We start from the raw sequence: 14,710 nt of genomic DNA, 5'->3' as shown, positions 1-14,710 counted from the left end.
TGTTTAACTTCGACGCGGTCGTTCTTTTGCCCTCCACGTGGTTTCCATGGCAGCCGTGACAGTCCGCTCGTGCCCATTAGTTTAAAAAAAAAGGCCACTTACGTCAGGTTGCCAGGGAAACCAGAGCCGTGCACGTGCCCAGTATATAAACGGGGGCGTCAGACGGAAGCGGCGCAGTCTCGCTGCAGCATCCCAGAAATCAGGAGGTGAGTCACTACATGCTACTTTGCGCATGAAGTTCATAATTTTTTTTTTTCTTTTTACAATAAATAATCATAGGTTACGGTTAAGAACTTAGCTATCTTAATGAAGTTTGTAGAGAAGGAGAAAAAGAGGAAGAGGATGTGCCCTTCCTGCTGCGTTTAGGCCTCGATACAAGGACGCAGCTTAGTGCTTATATAATGCTTATGTAATCATTAATTCACCAAGGAAGGTGTTTATCTGATGCTGCTGAGCTGAAAGGATGCTAGCTGTAGTCGGGGAGTATTTATGAATGATTGTTTAGTAGCTAAAAATGCAGCAGAATGAATGAGGCGTGAATCAATCATTCAGTACTTAAAAACAGAAGTATGCGCTGTTTTCACACTGTGCTTAAAATCAATGTCTTAAATGCATTTAGATGGAGCCATAAACTGGGCGAAAACAACAACAACAATAATAATAATGATAATAATAAGGATAATAATAAGGATAAGGAAACATGCTGCGGCTAATGATGAGCACGCGCTGCTGCTGCTGCGTCATCATCTTTCCAGAATGTACCATCTAACATGGCGCAGGGATGTTTTTATGCTTTTATTTGCTAAAAATAATCAATAAAACACTCACTAAGTATATACTAATGTTATGTATTGTTAAAAAACTGTATACTGTCATTCCTCCATCACTAACTCCGAGCAGCCATGATGATCAGTGATGATTAAAGATGATATAATCGTCTTCGTAAATCTTCCACAATCTTTTTGACAAGAAAATCATAAACGTCTTGTTTTTCGCTGCCTACATTTGTTTTTTTAAATTTGTATTCAGACTTGTGAAGGCTTTCACATCCGCCATGAAGGTCGGCATCCGCCGTCAAGGTCAGACAAGTAACGTTTTCACGTATCCGAGTCCCAAATTAGTGCTCGTTCCCTACACTCGCGCACTCGGAGCCTGTGTAAAATAGTTACACTTCGACCCCTATGTAGTGCACTTAATGTCAAGTGGTGAGTCATTTGTGACAAAGCCCATGATTCAGGTCGGAATTCTGCACTTAAACCGAGCGGTGTTCGGTTAACCGACGGTTAAATACATATTTATCATTATTATACAAAGTCACCACTTTGGAATCAGATGTATTTGACTGTTTAAGTAAATTTGGTGGGCTTTGTAGGCTCACTGATGCTGTAAATGGTGCAGTCTGTGTACGTGCTGAATGTCAGGTATCGCTGATGCTGATGCAAACTGGAACCGGTATGAGTCGGATCCTCTGAGGGGGCGGGGCTTGTCTTCCATCCGTTAACATCTTCCTCATTTTTGTACATTTCATAACATTTATACACCCTGATATACATACTGATCACTGATACCGAGGTGTAGAAGCTATTTTAAGCTGTTTAATCTGTTATTATATCCTTCAATACGGTTACGAAGCAATGCGAATCTGTATGGAGCTCATGATTCGATTCGTGAATTTGATTCATGATTCATTTTTTTATTATCCATTTCTAATATGATTTCTTGTTGCTTTGTAATGACATTATGACATTAAAAAAACATTAGGCTTGGTTAGGATGCAAGCTGATCCTGAAGATTGCTCAGAATTACTCAGCAATGCGAATCACTGTCGATTCGATTCACTTTTGATTCATGATTCGTTATTTTTTTTTTTTCCTTTCTATCCAACGACCTGTTGCTGCTTTTTTAAAGTATGATGTTATCATATACATCCATTATAAAAAAAAAAACACTAGTCTTAGATACAGATAGATGATAACCATCGATAAGAATTGAAAAATTGTTCATGAGAGAATCATGTGTCTAGTAGACGAATCATTTCCTCTGAATAATCTCTATTACTGTTCATTTTTAATGTATGCTATTACAGTGTTATTAAAGCCTCGGTGCAGCGTTACAACATATAACTATAAAAGTACTCATAGACACGGAGTGTATCGAGTATTAATAGGTTCAGACTGATCTGCAGATGTGATGTGGTCTGCAGGATGACACGGCACGCCGCGCATCCGTCCGTTAGCGGCGTCCCCGTCGTGTCCTTCGTCTTATTGACCCCACTGCAGCACGAGACCGAGGCACATCTGCGGCTCGTGCGTCTCGTCGGCTCGAAAAGCATGTGAACGACTGTGAAAAGCACCACCTAAACAAACCAGTTAAAGAGGCAGGGTGGCGTGTTCAGTTCGTGCATATCTGGTTTTATGAGAGTGTGTGTTTTTCTAAGGTGTGTGCGCTGTGTGTTTCGCCGGCTGGGCCGAGCTCTCTGGTGGAAAATTACTGAGAGAGAGAGAGAGAGAGAGAGAGAGAGAGAGAGAGAGGGAGGGAGGGAGAGAGAGATGGAGGGAGAGAGGGAGGGAGAGAGAGAGAGATGGAGGGAGAGAGGGAGAGAGAGAGGGAGGGAGAGAGAGAGAGAGAGAGAGAGGGAGGGAGAGAGAGAGAGATGGAGGGAGGGAGGGAGGGAGGGAGGGAGGGGGGACGGAGAGACAGACAGTTTGGGAAGGGGAAAGTTTAGTAATGCTGTAGGAGAGAGATGACACAACCTGTTTGTTCTCTGAATGAGTAACTCTTATTACACACACACACACACACACTTACACACTTTAAAAATTTGGTTTGTAAATGACTCGGTGCAGGTGAGTATGAGCCGCATCCTGTATGAGGTGAAGGAGTGTTTATGTATCAACTCCTGAAAGGACACAGACTTTTTTTTTGGTGCAGTAGGTATGAAGGTGTATCAACAGCCATGCCATGACACAGCACTTCCTCAAAATGGCTGCCGGACCCCTCCCTTGAGGCAAACCTGTTCCCAGATAAGCTCTCGTATTCTCAGTGTCAGATTGCTCTGAATAAATGTGATGCAAAACAAATCAGACATGGACGCTCTCTGCTCACACGGGGGAAGACTGACCCCGATAGACTGGCCTGGATGAGGAGTTTTTCTCTATCTGGGTTGATACAGCTGTTTCTGAGAGTCATCAAAGCTGGAGTTTAGTTTAAAGCAGCCATTTGTAGTTTTTAGAGCTGCTGTCTGTGAAACGGTCATGAAAACACTGACGAGTCTTTTCCTCATCCATCCAAATGACCTCAGTTTCTTGGTTTTATCTATCTATATTTATTTTTAGAGTTAATTTTACAGTAAAAGAAGCAGGGCTGTTCAATTCTGTCCTGCTTTGAGGGGCGGAGCTTATTTCTGTCCCTGAAAGATGTTAACAGAAGGAATTAAAGAAGAAACTAACTAACGAAATGCATGACATCACAGTTTTTCCTAAAACTAAATAATTATAATTTACGTCATGCCTTATTATTAAACGTATAATTCACATAAATACACTGTATAGATGCAGTTAACTTTATAAAAAAAAAGAAGCACAAATAAATATAAAATAAATAACACATGACGTGAGTGATCATTTGAGTTTTAATTTGTAATTATATTTCAGAATTAAAAAAAAAATCAAATGTAGTAGGTTTTCTTCAGTAGTGCAAAACTTTCTGCTCATATTTCTGTCCTCTTATTTCTCACGGCTGTGATAATCCGCTAATTAGACAATTTTTTAAAATAAAATGCATATATAATTTTAGATCTGTTTATAAAGTGCATCTCAAATATGACGCCTAGGGGAATGAGAAGAAAAATAAATGTTTGCGTTTAAGTGATATATTTTTTTTTAAGGGTGGCACCTTTTTGTTTTAGACAAAATACTATTATTATTATTATTATTATTATTATGTAATATATTTGAAAAAAAAAAATAAGAAGGCACTTGCTTGTTCTCTTGAAAGGTGTGGATAATACAGGAGTCATAATTTCCTTCTCACAGCTAATTAATTCAATGTTATCCTGATTTTTGCACACTTTTTGCAAAAGTAATATACATTTATTGTTAATAATAATAATAGTATCAGTGTCTGTTTCATACTCGAGGTCGTAGTCGAGGTTACAGTCGAGTACACTGAGCCGTGTAGAAAGCCGGGAGCTGTTGAACCGGAGTCCGTGTGCAGAGGAGGGACTCGGGAACACAGCGCTCGTTTGTTAGCGGTCCGGTCTGATTCCTCGTTCATTTCACCCACTCGCCTCTGCAGAGCCGTTCTGATCAGCGCAGTCAGCACAACCCGATTCTCCCGTTTTATTTACCAAACAGCTCCTCCGGTTTTCTAACAACAGCTCGTCGCCTGATCTCACCTCGCGCCGCTTCTTATAGCAGCGTCGGTTAGCAGCAGGAGGAAAAGTGAACAAAGCTAGGAAGGAAAACTGCAGTGCTGAACCTTCTTCATGTCCTTGACCAGATATCACGTGACACATCGCTGTAATTTCAGACGCCTCTGAAACACCACTGCAGAGGCTGGAGGCTGGAGGCTGGACGAGCACCAGAGCACGTGATCACAACATTCTTGCGGTTATTTATTCATCGTTACAGCTTTAAATCACAGATTTATATTAACGCACTCGTTAAAAAATGTCATCATTTCTATACAAACAGCTCGTTCTTAGGGACTTACATGATTAATAAACTGAATAGTGACTGAAAACGTATCTAATCGTTAATACGCGATGTTTTCTGTACGGAGATGTTTACGTAACATTTATGGAAGGAGTCTCCAGTGCCAGAGGTAAAACTGTAACTTTAAGTTTTCCGGCATTTTCAGGACAGAGGAGTTTGTCCTTTTTTTTGTCTTTAACTTCAAGCGAGAGAAGAAAAGAGAAGCCGTGAGGGAACGACTTTTTCTAGCCGCTACAGTGTACCTTGTTTCATGAACATAAGATGTAACTATAAACGGATAAAAAGCATGACGTCGTTCTTTCATAAACTGAAAATGGTAATCGGAATAAAACGCTTCAAGACTTCAGGGTGGTAACGCTGACTGTGCTTCATCACACCACCTGGAGTTGATTATTTTCCCATAACAGCACCACACCGAGTGTTTTATTCCTTCGCTTTTATATTTGATTTTTTTATTTTGCCACGTGCTCATTTCTGAGATTCTGAGAACACACTGGCTCAAGGACCTGGGAGATTAGGATTAACCATCTGTGTTAGACACACACACACACACACACACACAGATTCATCAGATTAGGAGATTATTACTGTGTCCTCCGTTACACTGAGCCAAATGCAAGGGCGGTTCGTCTCGTGAATTTGTCTCGTGAGAGAAAAGCGGAGCTGCTGCAGTGATTTCTGTTTTTGACTTTAACTGGAAGAGGACACTGTCACAGATCCCGTCTGTCTTCCGTAAGTTCCTCACTTTCATCGTAGTTCTATTAAAAATAGTCAGACGATGCACTTTAATGCAGGCTGGACGTCACTTAATCACGGTAAGGTCAGGTCAGGGGGTTTTATTTTTATTTTTATTTATTTTTTCGCATGACAGTTGTAATCTTCTCGATCAACTCTCGCGACTTCCTCTTCACCAAGAGCTCGACTTTGAGCGATCGGATTGGAAACGTGCTCGTGTCCTTGTAGACTGATTGGATAAAAGCTTTGGATGATAAATGAACAGCCTGAGGGTGAATTCAGCCGTTACTGAGAGAACCATTTCCACTGCGGGACAAATCGTTTCAGCTCTCGCCAAATGAAAAAAGAAAAAAAAAGAAAAAATCACACAGCTAATGGACATCATTCTCCTCAGACAGTGCAGAGGGTTTTTTTTTGTTTGTTTGTTTGTTTGTTTTTTTCCCCACTCTGTTCAAGATTCTGATAAACTCTTGTAAACATTATAAAGCGTGTCTGAAAAGTCAGGAACGAATGAGAGAAAAGCTACAAATCATTAATTTTTCATTTCGTATTTACAACATACACTTTACATGTTCACACTTACACACCCTTTCTCAGCCGCTGTATCCTGTTCTTGCAGATCGTCATGTTTTTATCACGATATTCCGATTGCTTCCCGACTTTTCGGACACCCAGTATAACCGACCGTGCGATCACGTGTGTCCTCCGTGTCAGAATATATATATATATATACGATGAAGATCCTAGATCTACCTACGAATAAAAAAATTACTACATTCTGCTTATGTTCATAGCGTTTCGACTTGAAAGCATGAAACGGTTCGTCATAGTTGTCATAACACTAAATAAAATCTGTCCTAATTAGCTAGCTGCATAAACGCTGATTTAGTTCTTCCCTGATTTCTTTCCATGGCGCTTCTTTTTTTAGTCTTATCGCGGTAGACCTGTGGAAAGACTTCGTAGAGACGTTCTCTCTGCTGCCACAATTCAACAAATGTTTAGCTTTACGTTTCACCATCGCCAGCACCGTATTTATAGCTGTCTTGGGAGTTTGGTGTCCTCCTATTGGTGGATTTTTGATGAGCGTTTTAGCAGCGTTCACACTCTTGAGAAGTCACAAGTTAATGCCAAACGTTCACATTTTACACACGATAATAATAAGTAAAATATTCCTGATATTTCCTGTAGAGAATCATTTAATTACTGACTGATTTCCTTTCCTGGAAAATACACACGTTAATCAGAATTGCATTCATAATTCAGTTGTTTATGTTTACCGAGTCGTGCTGTTATAGCAAAATAATCAACGATGAGTCACTATTTTATTTTAAAACGGAGGTAGTGGTGCTCGCGTTTGACTTTAAAAGACCAGAATTAACTCTGTGCTGCGTTAATTCTCCGGATTCATCTCAGGATTTCTGTTAAACTGTAAGAATGTTGTAATATCCTGAATTGTGTCGTTATTGCTGCAGTAAACCGAGCAGCTCGAAGGTTGCATCACTTGTGCAGCGCAACATGAACTTTTTGATTCTTTTGCCACAGCGCTGTTGAATTCTGATTGGCTGTTGATTAATTTTCTATAACAGCAGCTCTGGCAGTAGTGCGGCTGCAGATTGTATCAGTGTGTGTTAAAATAATACGTTATCGTTTCTATAGTAACAGCTCATTCACGGGGACTTGTATAGCAGATACTTGAATGATGAATTTCTGTAATGTGTTTATTTAACATTTATGGAAGGAGTCTCCAGTGTGAAAGGAAAAGCTGTAATTTTAATCTTCAGGACAGAAGAGTTTACGCTTTTTTTGCGGTTTCTCTGTAACACGACAAGCATCGTTTTTACTTGAAGAGAGAGAAACCGAGAGGCTGGTGAGGGGACGACTGTTTATAGCTGCTGTAATGTAAGCGAGAACTTGTTTTCATGGACGTTCCACAACATTTACACGCAACTATAAACAGATAAAATGTACGTTGTTCTTTAGTAAATAAATACTTGGAATCGTTCACAAATTACACGCTGTCTGTAACAGGAAAAGAATCAACTCCAAAGCGGAAACAGGAAGTCCTCTTGATCACACCGTCACGTCACTGATTATTTTACTGTAACAGCACCACACACAGTGGGTTTATTCCTTACTTATTACACTGTAATCCAGTGGTGTTGTTGCAAGAGGTGCTTCCTGTTTCCTAGATGAAGCTCCTTCCACTTCCTGTGCGCTTTCCCACAGGCCACACTTGTCTCGAGCATGCCTTATATGGTTTAGTTTAGATTCAGGTTGCACAACTCGTAGTCTTACTGCTCGCAGACGTCGAGTTGCGATACATTTCTCGCATGCAGCGACCTGTTTCATGAGCGATTTGAGGCGTGACTGGCAAGAACCGCGTGTTCACTTTTCATTCATTTTTACACTACTCTCTCTATAAGGTTTATCATGTTTCCTGTTCATGTTACAGCAGGAAGCAAACTAAATATTTCAAATAACAAACCTGTAAGGAGTTACTCCGTAGTAAATGGACTCGCTAAGCCTGCTTTCCGGTCGCCCCTGGCAGCACGTTTGTATTTCTGCATGCTCTTTTTTTTTTTTTTCACATCAACACAATAGATCTGAATCCGTGCCAAGCTCCTGAAGGTTCACTGAGTTCCCCGAGCTGCATGCTAACGCGAGCCGGAGCAGCGAGATCTCCTCGAGGGCAAACTGAAATCACATCCTCTCTAAAAGTTCTTTTTAAAAAAAAAAGCTCAGAGTCTCGGCACACAAACTCTTAGCACTGATTTTATTCCTAAGTAGAGAATTAACAAGCATTATGATGCATTATAGAGCTTAAATGTTCTCCTTTTGACTACATAACTGTTTAATGAAGCAAGGATTTTAGCACCTGATTATAAAGTGTTTAATCTGCACACTCATAACAGACACGCTTGTGTTTATCGTGCTGTAGGGCTGGGCGATGTGATGGTATAATATCGATATCGTGATAAATTAATTCACATTTCTAAGATTACAAACTGACTGGAAGCTAAATAACATTTTAAATTTTACAACTTTAAAATAGTTTCTCCTCTGCAGTCTTTTAAAAAGTTGGTCTTTTTTTTTTTGTAAATAAAGTTATTTTTAAAAATAGCTTTATTTTTGAGAGCATTAAATAACTTAAATATTTTCTTCAAAAGTTTCATTGGATTTTTTTTTTTTTCTTTTTAAACCCTCGTGAGATTCAGATTTTTTTCCAAGTGCGTGACCTGTGCATCTTGACGTGACGATGTAAAATAAAAACTTTGTTTGTTTGTTTTTTAAACACGGAGCCACTTTAATGAATTAAATTCTGTTGATAATTTTACACACTTGGGCAGAAGATTTCAGATTAAAGGTAAACATGCGCAGAATAATCTGATTACTGAATAAAACATAGATTTTTTTATCGAATGGTTTTAACGCAGTATAAACGAGCAGAGTATTGAATAAAAACACACTTAATTATTTGTTTATTTTTTATTTATTCACCTGCGCATATTTTCTCCCAGTTATGTCAGCAGTGATACACAGTTTGAATCTGATTGTTGCTTGAAATGACAATTAATTAGTATAATTAATTAATCACATAATTATTGTAATTAAATAATGTAAGATTTTTCTTTTTTTTGTTTTTCTGCAGGTCTTAACTCTCAACAGCAACCAATTAACCTGTAATCATGTCGAACTTTAGCGTCGGAATCAACGGGTAAGCGAACGCAGGCACCGACACCTGCGTCACCTGTTTAGAATTAATCACCTGCTCATGAATGACGTTTTATTTTTTTATTTTTTAATCGTGGTCCGTCTTTGTTTTGTCAGATTTGGCCGCATCGGCCGTCTGGTCCTCAGGGCCTGCCTGCAGAAAGGAATTAAAGTGACGGCCATCAACGACCCCTTCATTGACCTGCAGTACATGGTGAGGTTTGACCTCCTGACCTCGTCGTTCGTTAGTGTGTGAGCGAAGGTCATAGAGGTCACGGTGTTGAAACACGTTTGTTCTTCTACAGGTCTACATGTTCAAGTACGACTCCACCCACGGACGCTACAAGGGAGAGGTGCGTCACGAGGACGGCAAGCTCATCGTCGACGGCCAGGCTATCTCCGTTTTCCAGTGGTGAGGGTCTCTCACACACACACACACACACACACACACATCACAGCACAGGATTTAACCTAATCAGCTAATTCAGCACTTCATGATTAGCTTAGTGTGAAAAAATTCCAGGTTTGGTACGTGACGTGTGTAGTGGAGAGTAGAGGAGACTCGTTTTTGTTTTTTTTGTTTTTTTCTTTGTACAAAGAGTCGCAAATCCTCATCTGTTATTACGCGGCTTTATGGTCTGGCGTCGGGACACAAAACACACATTAGCGTAGCGGAGCGAGAGAGGAAGACATGCGCTGTTCTCCAAACTGCTTTCCAAAAAAAAAAGGACCGTCTGTATGTCGAGAACTCTTACTTCATGTTCTACTTAGCAGTGGATGCTCTAATTAAAATTTTTTCAGAAGTACAGTTAAATAAAAAAAAACTGTATTTTAAAAATTCCCACTTCAGCATCATCTCAATACTGATAGTATCTTATACGCTTATTTAATTTCAATATAATTTCTGAAATGTTTATGATCTCGATGAGTTTTTCCTCCTTGAGTAGAAATATACGATGGCTCATTTCAAGCCATTGAGAGCAAAAAAAAAAAGTGTTTTGTAACATTATTTTAATTTTACACTTTATCATTTCCGGGAAATTTGATGAAAGCGATTTTTCACGACTCATTCTGTCCCTGTTTAAATTTGCGTCCAATCAGTCGCTGTCTAGAAATCATCCGTCCCCGTTATGGCCACAGAAGCGTTACTCTAACTCTTTAGTTTTTTTATTTTACACACGGAGTTCATGTCACGTTCTCATTTTATAAATCGCTACTCGGACGTGACTATTTAAATCAATTTAAATCAAACTTGTGTACGAGTGTTTTATAAACGAGGTTGTACTGAACACTTTCCTCCTCCTCCTCCTCCTCCTCCTGTTCTCAGTATGAAGCCCGCTGAGATCCCATGGGGCGACGCGGGCGCTCTGTACGTCGTCGAGTCCACCGGAGTCTTCCTCAGCATCGAGAAAGCCTCTGTAAGTCTCATCCACCCACATCACAGCAAGAAATCATTCTTAGCAAACTGAATTGCTTCACCTTGAGTCACGTTTGTGTGTGTGTGTGTGTGTGTGTTCTCTACAGGCTCACTTGCAGGGCGGAGCCAAGCGCGTGGTAGTCTCCGCCCCCTCTCCCGACGCCCCCATGTTTGTGATGGGAGTCAACGAGGACAAGTACGACCCCTCCAGCATGACCATCGTCAGGTGAGTTTAGCGCTCTAAACTTCAAATTTTTAAAAAAAACTTATTAAAAACCTGGGATTGCACCAACAGGGAATAACCTGGATTATTAATTATTAAAGTTTACTCATTAATCCAATTGCACAGAATTGTAAACTGGTAAAGAGAGAATTGATATGCAGGCATGTTGTTGTTGTTGTTGTTGTTGTTGTTTGCTTGTTTACAACTTGTTTACAACATACTGGATCTGTCATGGCGTATACTTAGAATTAATTTTAAATTTCATAATCCGTATTCAAACTTCAACTTCTTCTTGGTGCAACCCAGCATCAGCTTGACTGCACGTTTAACTAATAAGAGAAACCGTGTTTCTGAATCACATGATTACTGAATACTAGACTTTTTCAGTTTTGTGCATGTTATTTGAATTTTTTTATAATGATAATAATAATAATAATAAAAACTAATAATGAATAACCCGGATGCCTGGTGGTGTATCTGACAGCAATGCATCCTGCACAACTAACTGCTTGGCTCCTTTGGCCAAAGTCATCCATGACAGCTTTGGTATCGAGGAGGCTCTGATGGTAAGGATCATTTCTGTAGCTTTAGATATTATTTAACATTTTTTTAAAAATTCGTTTTAACCCATATGATTTGTGCATTACTCTATGAGTTCTCCAAACAGGTTTTCTGAGGCTGTGATGTTAAACCTTTAGTTTTTTTTTTTTTTAACCATGTTCTATGTATTTTCCTGGTTATTTGTACAAGTAAGAAATAAAAAAAAACAACATGGACCATTGCACCTTTAAGCCTTTTACACTTCTTTGCCGTCTCGCTCTGTCTCACAGACAACAGTCCATGCCTACACTGCCACCCAGAAGACGGTGGACGGTCCCTCTGCCAAGGCCTGGCGCGACGGCCGCGGCGCTCACCAGAACATCATCCCCGCCTCCACAGGAGCTGCCAAGGCTGTGGGCAAAGTCATCCCAGAGCTCAACGGGTCAGCAGGAGGAACACAGACGTAGAGTTTTCACTCTGCTATTCCTTAACCAGAACAGACATGAGAACATTTTTCCTGTTTCGCTGCAGGAAGCTGACCGGCATGGCGTTCCGCGTCCCCGTGGCCGACGTCTCCGTGGTGGATCTCACCTGCCGCCTCTCAACCCCCGCCAGCTACGCTGACATCAAGGAGGCCGTCAAGAAGGCTTCCCATGGATCCCTGAAGGGAATTCTGGGATACACAGAGGAGTCTGTGAGTCAAGTGACAATTTGCCTAGCCAATGAAATTGTGTTCATGCACCATAGCATGAGTGCTTACTGTTTGTTTATTTGTTTGTTTGTTTGTTTGTTTGTTTAGGTTGTGTCCTCTGACTTCGTTGGTGACACCCACTCCTCCATCTTTGATGCCGGTGCCGGCATTTCCCTCAACGACAACTTTGTCAAACTCATTTCCTGGTAAGTTAGCAAGCAAGCGAACACACCGTTAACGCACAGCGCTACCGAATTCTGGACTCTGATTGGTCAGAAGGTGTTGATTCATTTTCTATAACAGCAGCTCTGAAAGTAGTGCAGCTACAAATCACCAGTTTATATCAACATTAATGCGCTTGTTCTGATACGTTATCGTTTCTATAGTAACAGCTCCTTTACGGGGACTTGTACAGCAGATGCTGCAGATAAAAAAAACGTGTACTCGTTCATATGGTGACGTTTCTGTAAGGAGAAGTTTATTTTAGTGACATTTATGGAAGGAGTCTCCAGTGTCAGTGTTAGAGAGAGAGAGAGAGAGAGAGAGAAAAAAGAGAAGCTGTTTATAGCAGCTATAACTTAGGAGACATTAAATGTAACCGTAAATGGATAAAATGCACAATATGTCACTCTTTAATAACTAAAAAAATGTAACTGTTGGTAAGTTGGTGTGGTATAAGAGGAATAAAACACTTCCGTACGTGCAGTTGAAGGAAAATCCTCAGCTGTGTGTCGTCACATCACCCTGTCATAACAGGATAACAATGTGGAGTTTTTTTATCTGTTTTTTGTTACAGGTATGATAACGAGTTTGGTTACAGCCACCGCGTCGCCGACCTCTTAAAGTACATGCACTCCAAGGAGTAAATGTCCGGCTGAGGAACCCAGACGAGAACCGCATTCCTTCTTTTACATGCACTTAAGAGTCATAGCTGAAGCACTAGCATCCCACAAACTCTCTACAAGACTAGCTAGTCTGCGTAGTGAGGTGTGTGTGTGTGTGTGTGTGTGCGCGCGTGTGTATGTGTGTGTGTTGTTTGTTTTTCCTTTCACCTGGAGGTGCTTTTGAGTTGAACAGTATTTGTGTCCGTGTCTCCCCATGAAGCGTTGCTGTAGATGTTTCCATACTGGATGTTACAGTTATACTGGTGTATTAAGATCAACGGTTTAATGTTAAGTGCGGAAAGTGCTACTGTCACACAGTTCAAAAGAAACTAACTATAAAAAATAAATAGTTTGAAAAATACCTGGATGTCAAATTATTCATTTTATACAGGATTATTATCTGTCTTTAACATTAAGTAGCATTAAAGGGCTACGGTAAAATCACTGGATTTATTAAAATAATTTCAATATATTGTGTCATGGTCCTGAAGATGAGTGAGTGATAAATGGTGCCAAGTTCAGCACTTAGACTGGCTTGCGTAAGTATTTGCCCCCTTTAACTTTTCCACATTTTACAGTGTTAAAACCTGGAAATGAAAGGGACTGAATTGTCACTTTTTATTTATTTATATTATTTACAAATAAAAATTGGAGCACATAAGCTGGTATGGAAACCCCTTGAATAATTTTGGTGCAATCAGAAGTCACATAATCGGTTTAATCAGAGTTGAATTGTGAGCAATGAAAGTGTCATGTGATCTCAATATTCTGTACATACACCTGTTCCTGGAAGAACCTGGAGTTTGTTACCTGGACAAAGAGCATCATGAAGACCAAGCAGCGATCAAAACAAGTCCAGGACAAAGTTTTGGAAAAGGGTTTGGTTGTAAAAATGATTCCAAATTTTGAACAGCATTAAATTATGATGATGTTTCAGGGCCACTGTTTAAAAAAAATAATAAAAATGCAAGCTTCAGAGAATAATATAAAGAATTCATATATATATATATAAGTACTGATTTCAGTGATCAGAAGGTGCAGACAGGTGACACTGATGAAATGTAATGAAATCGTATAAAAGGCACATCTAAAGATTGAGATCATGTCCTGCTTGAAGATTCTTTCTTTCTTTCTTTCTTTCTTCCATGACAGTGATCAGTGGATTATCAATCCATTTCATTTGTCCAGTGCAGTTTTAGTTGGTGTCTATTTTTTTGATTACTTTTTTGTTTTTAAATTAGCGATAGATTTGTCATATAGCTGCCAACCAGCTATATGCTGAATAATGTCATGTCTTACATGCATTCATATTTCTCATACTGCAATATATTACATTTACAAAGACAGCAGTAGTGAGGGATTTTCAGCTTTTCTACATGTAATTGAGGCAATGGTGAGACCCGTGCCCACATCAGTTAAAAACCATTCTGCGAAAGTGCCACTAGATGTGCCCTTAAAGTAAAGAAAACATCAAGTGCCTTAATGGCTGCCTTTTAGATGGAAAAAAATGTGATAAAATGCCCTCTAGACTGCTACCACATGTGAGAGAGCATGAAGAAGTGCCCTATAGGGTTTCACTATGTGTGAGGAAACAGGCTGATGTGCCTCTAGGGTGACCTTCCACTGGAGAAAATGTGATTCCAGTGCAGAATATGAGATGCAGTGCTCTATAGGTTTTCCTACATGCAGATGAAAATGAGAAGAAGTGCCCTCTAGGGTGCTCTGATGTGAAAATATGTGAAAACACGAGTTAATGCCCTCCAGATACCCTTGTTTTTTTTTTTGTTTTTTTTC

General features: G+C 39.9%; 1 protein-coding gene across 1 annotated transcript; it reads left to right on the top strand.

The window, feature by feature from the left end:
- The first annotated feature begins 122 nt into the window (after nt 1-122).
- gapdhs (glyceraldehyde-3-phosphate dehydrogenase, spermatogenic) lies at nt 123-13,277 on the top strand. Its single transcript, XM_026924973.3, has 11 exons — nt 123-206; nt 9,100-9,165; nt 9,279-9,375; nt 9,467-9,573; nt 10,489-10,579; nt 10,686-10,804; nt 11,286-11,367; nt 11,632-11,783; nt 11,873-12,035; nt 12,141-12,238; nt 12,829-13,277. The coding sequence occupies exons 2-11, from the start codon at nt 9,137-9,139 to the stop codon at nt 12,896-12,898; spliced, it is 1,008 nt and encodes a 335-aa protein (XP_026780774.1). The 5' UTR covers nt 123-206; nt 9,100-9,136; the 3' UTR covers nt 12,899-13,277.
- The last annotated feature ends 1,433 nt before the right edge of the window (nt 13,278-14,710 follow it).

The sequence above is a fragment of the Pangasianodon hypophthalmus genome, chromosome 22, assembly GCF_027358585.1.
Source record: "Pangasianodon hypophthalmus isolate fPanHyp1 chromosome 22, fPanHyp1.pri, whole genome shotgun sequence".
NCBI lineage: Eukaryota > Metazoa > Chordata > Actinopteri > Siluriformes > Pangasiidae > Pangasianodon > Pangasianodon hypophthalmus.
The sequence above is the reverse complement of the archived record's forward strand: the minus strand, read 5'-3'. Positions and strand labels throughout refer to the sequence as shown.

What these genes read in the sequence shown, in the direction of transcription:
- gapdhs (XM_026924973.3), top strand. Translation starts at nt 9,137, where the DNA reads ATGTCGAACTTTAGCGTCGGAATCAACGG. An exon ending in GCTATCTCCGTTTTCCAGTG is followed by an intron (nt 9,574 to 10,488) that starts GTGAGGGTCTCT and finishes TCCTGTTCTCAG; the next exon opens with TATGAAGCCCGCTGAGATCC. An exon ending in GTCATCCCAGAGCTCAACGG is followed by an intron (nt 11,784 to 11,872) that starts GTCAGCAGGAGG and finishes GTTTCGCTGCAG; the next exon opens with GAAGCTGACCGGCATGGCGT.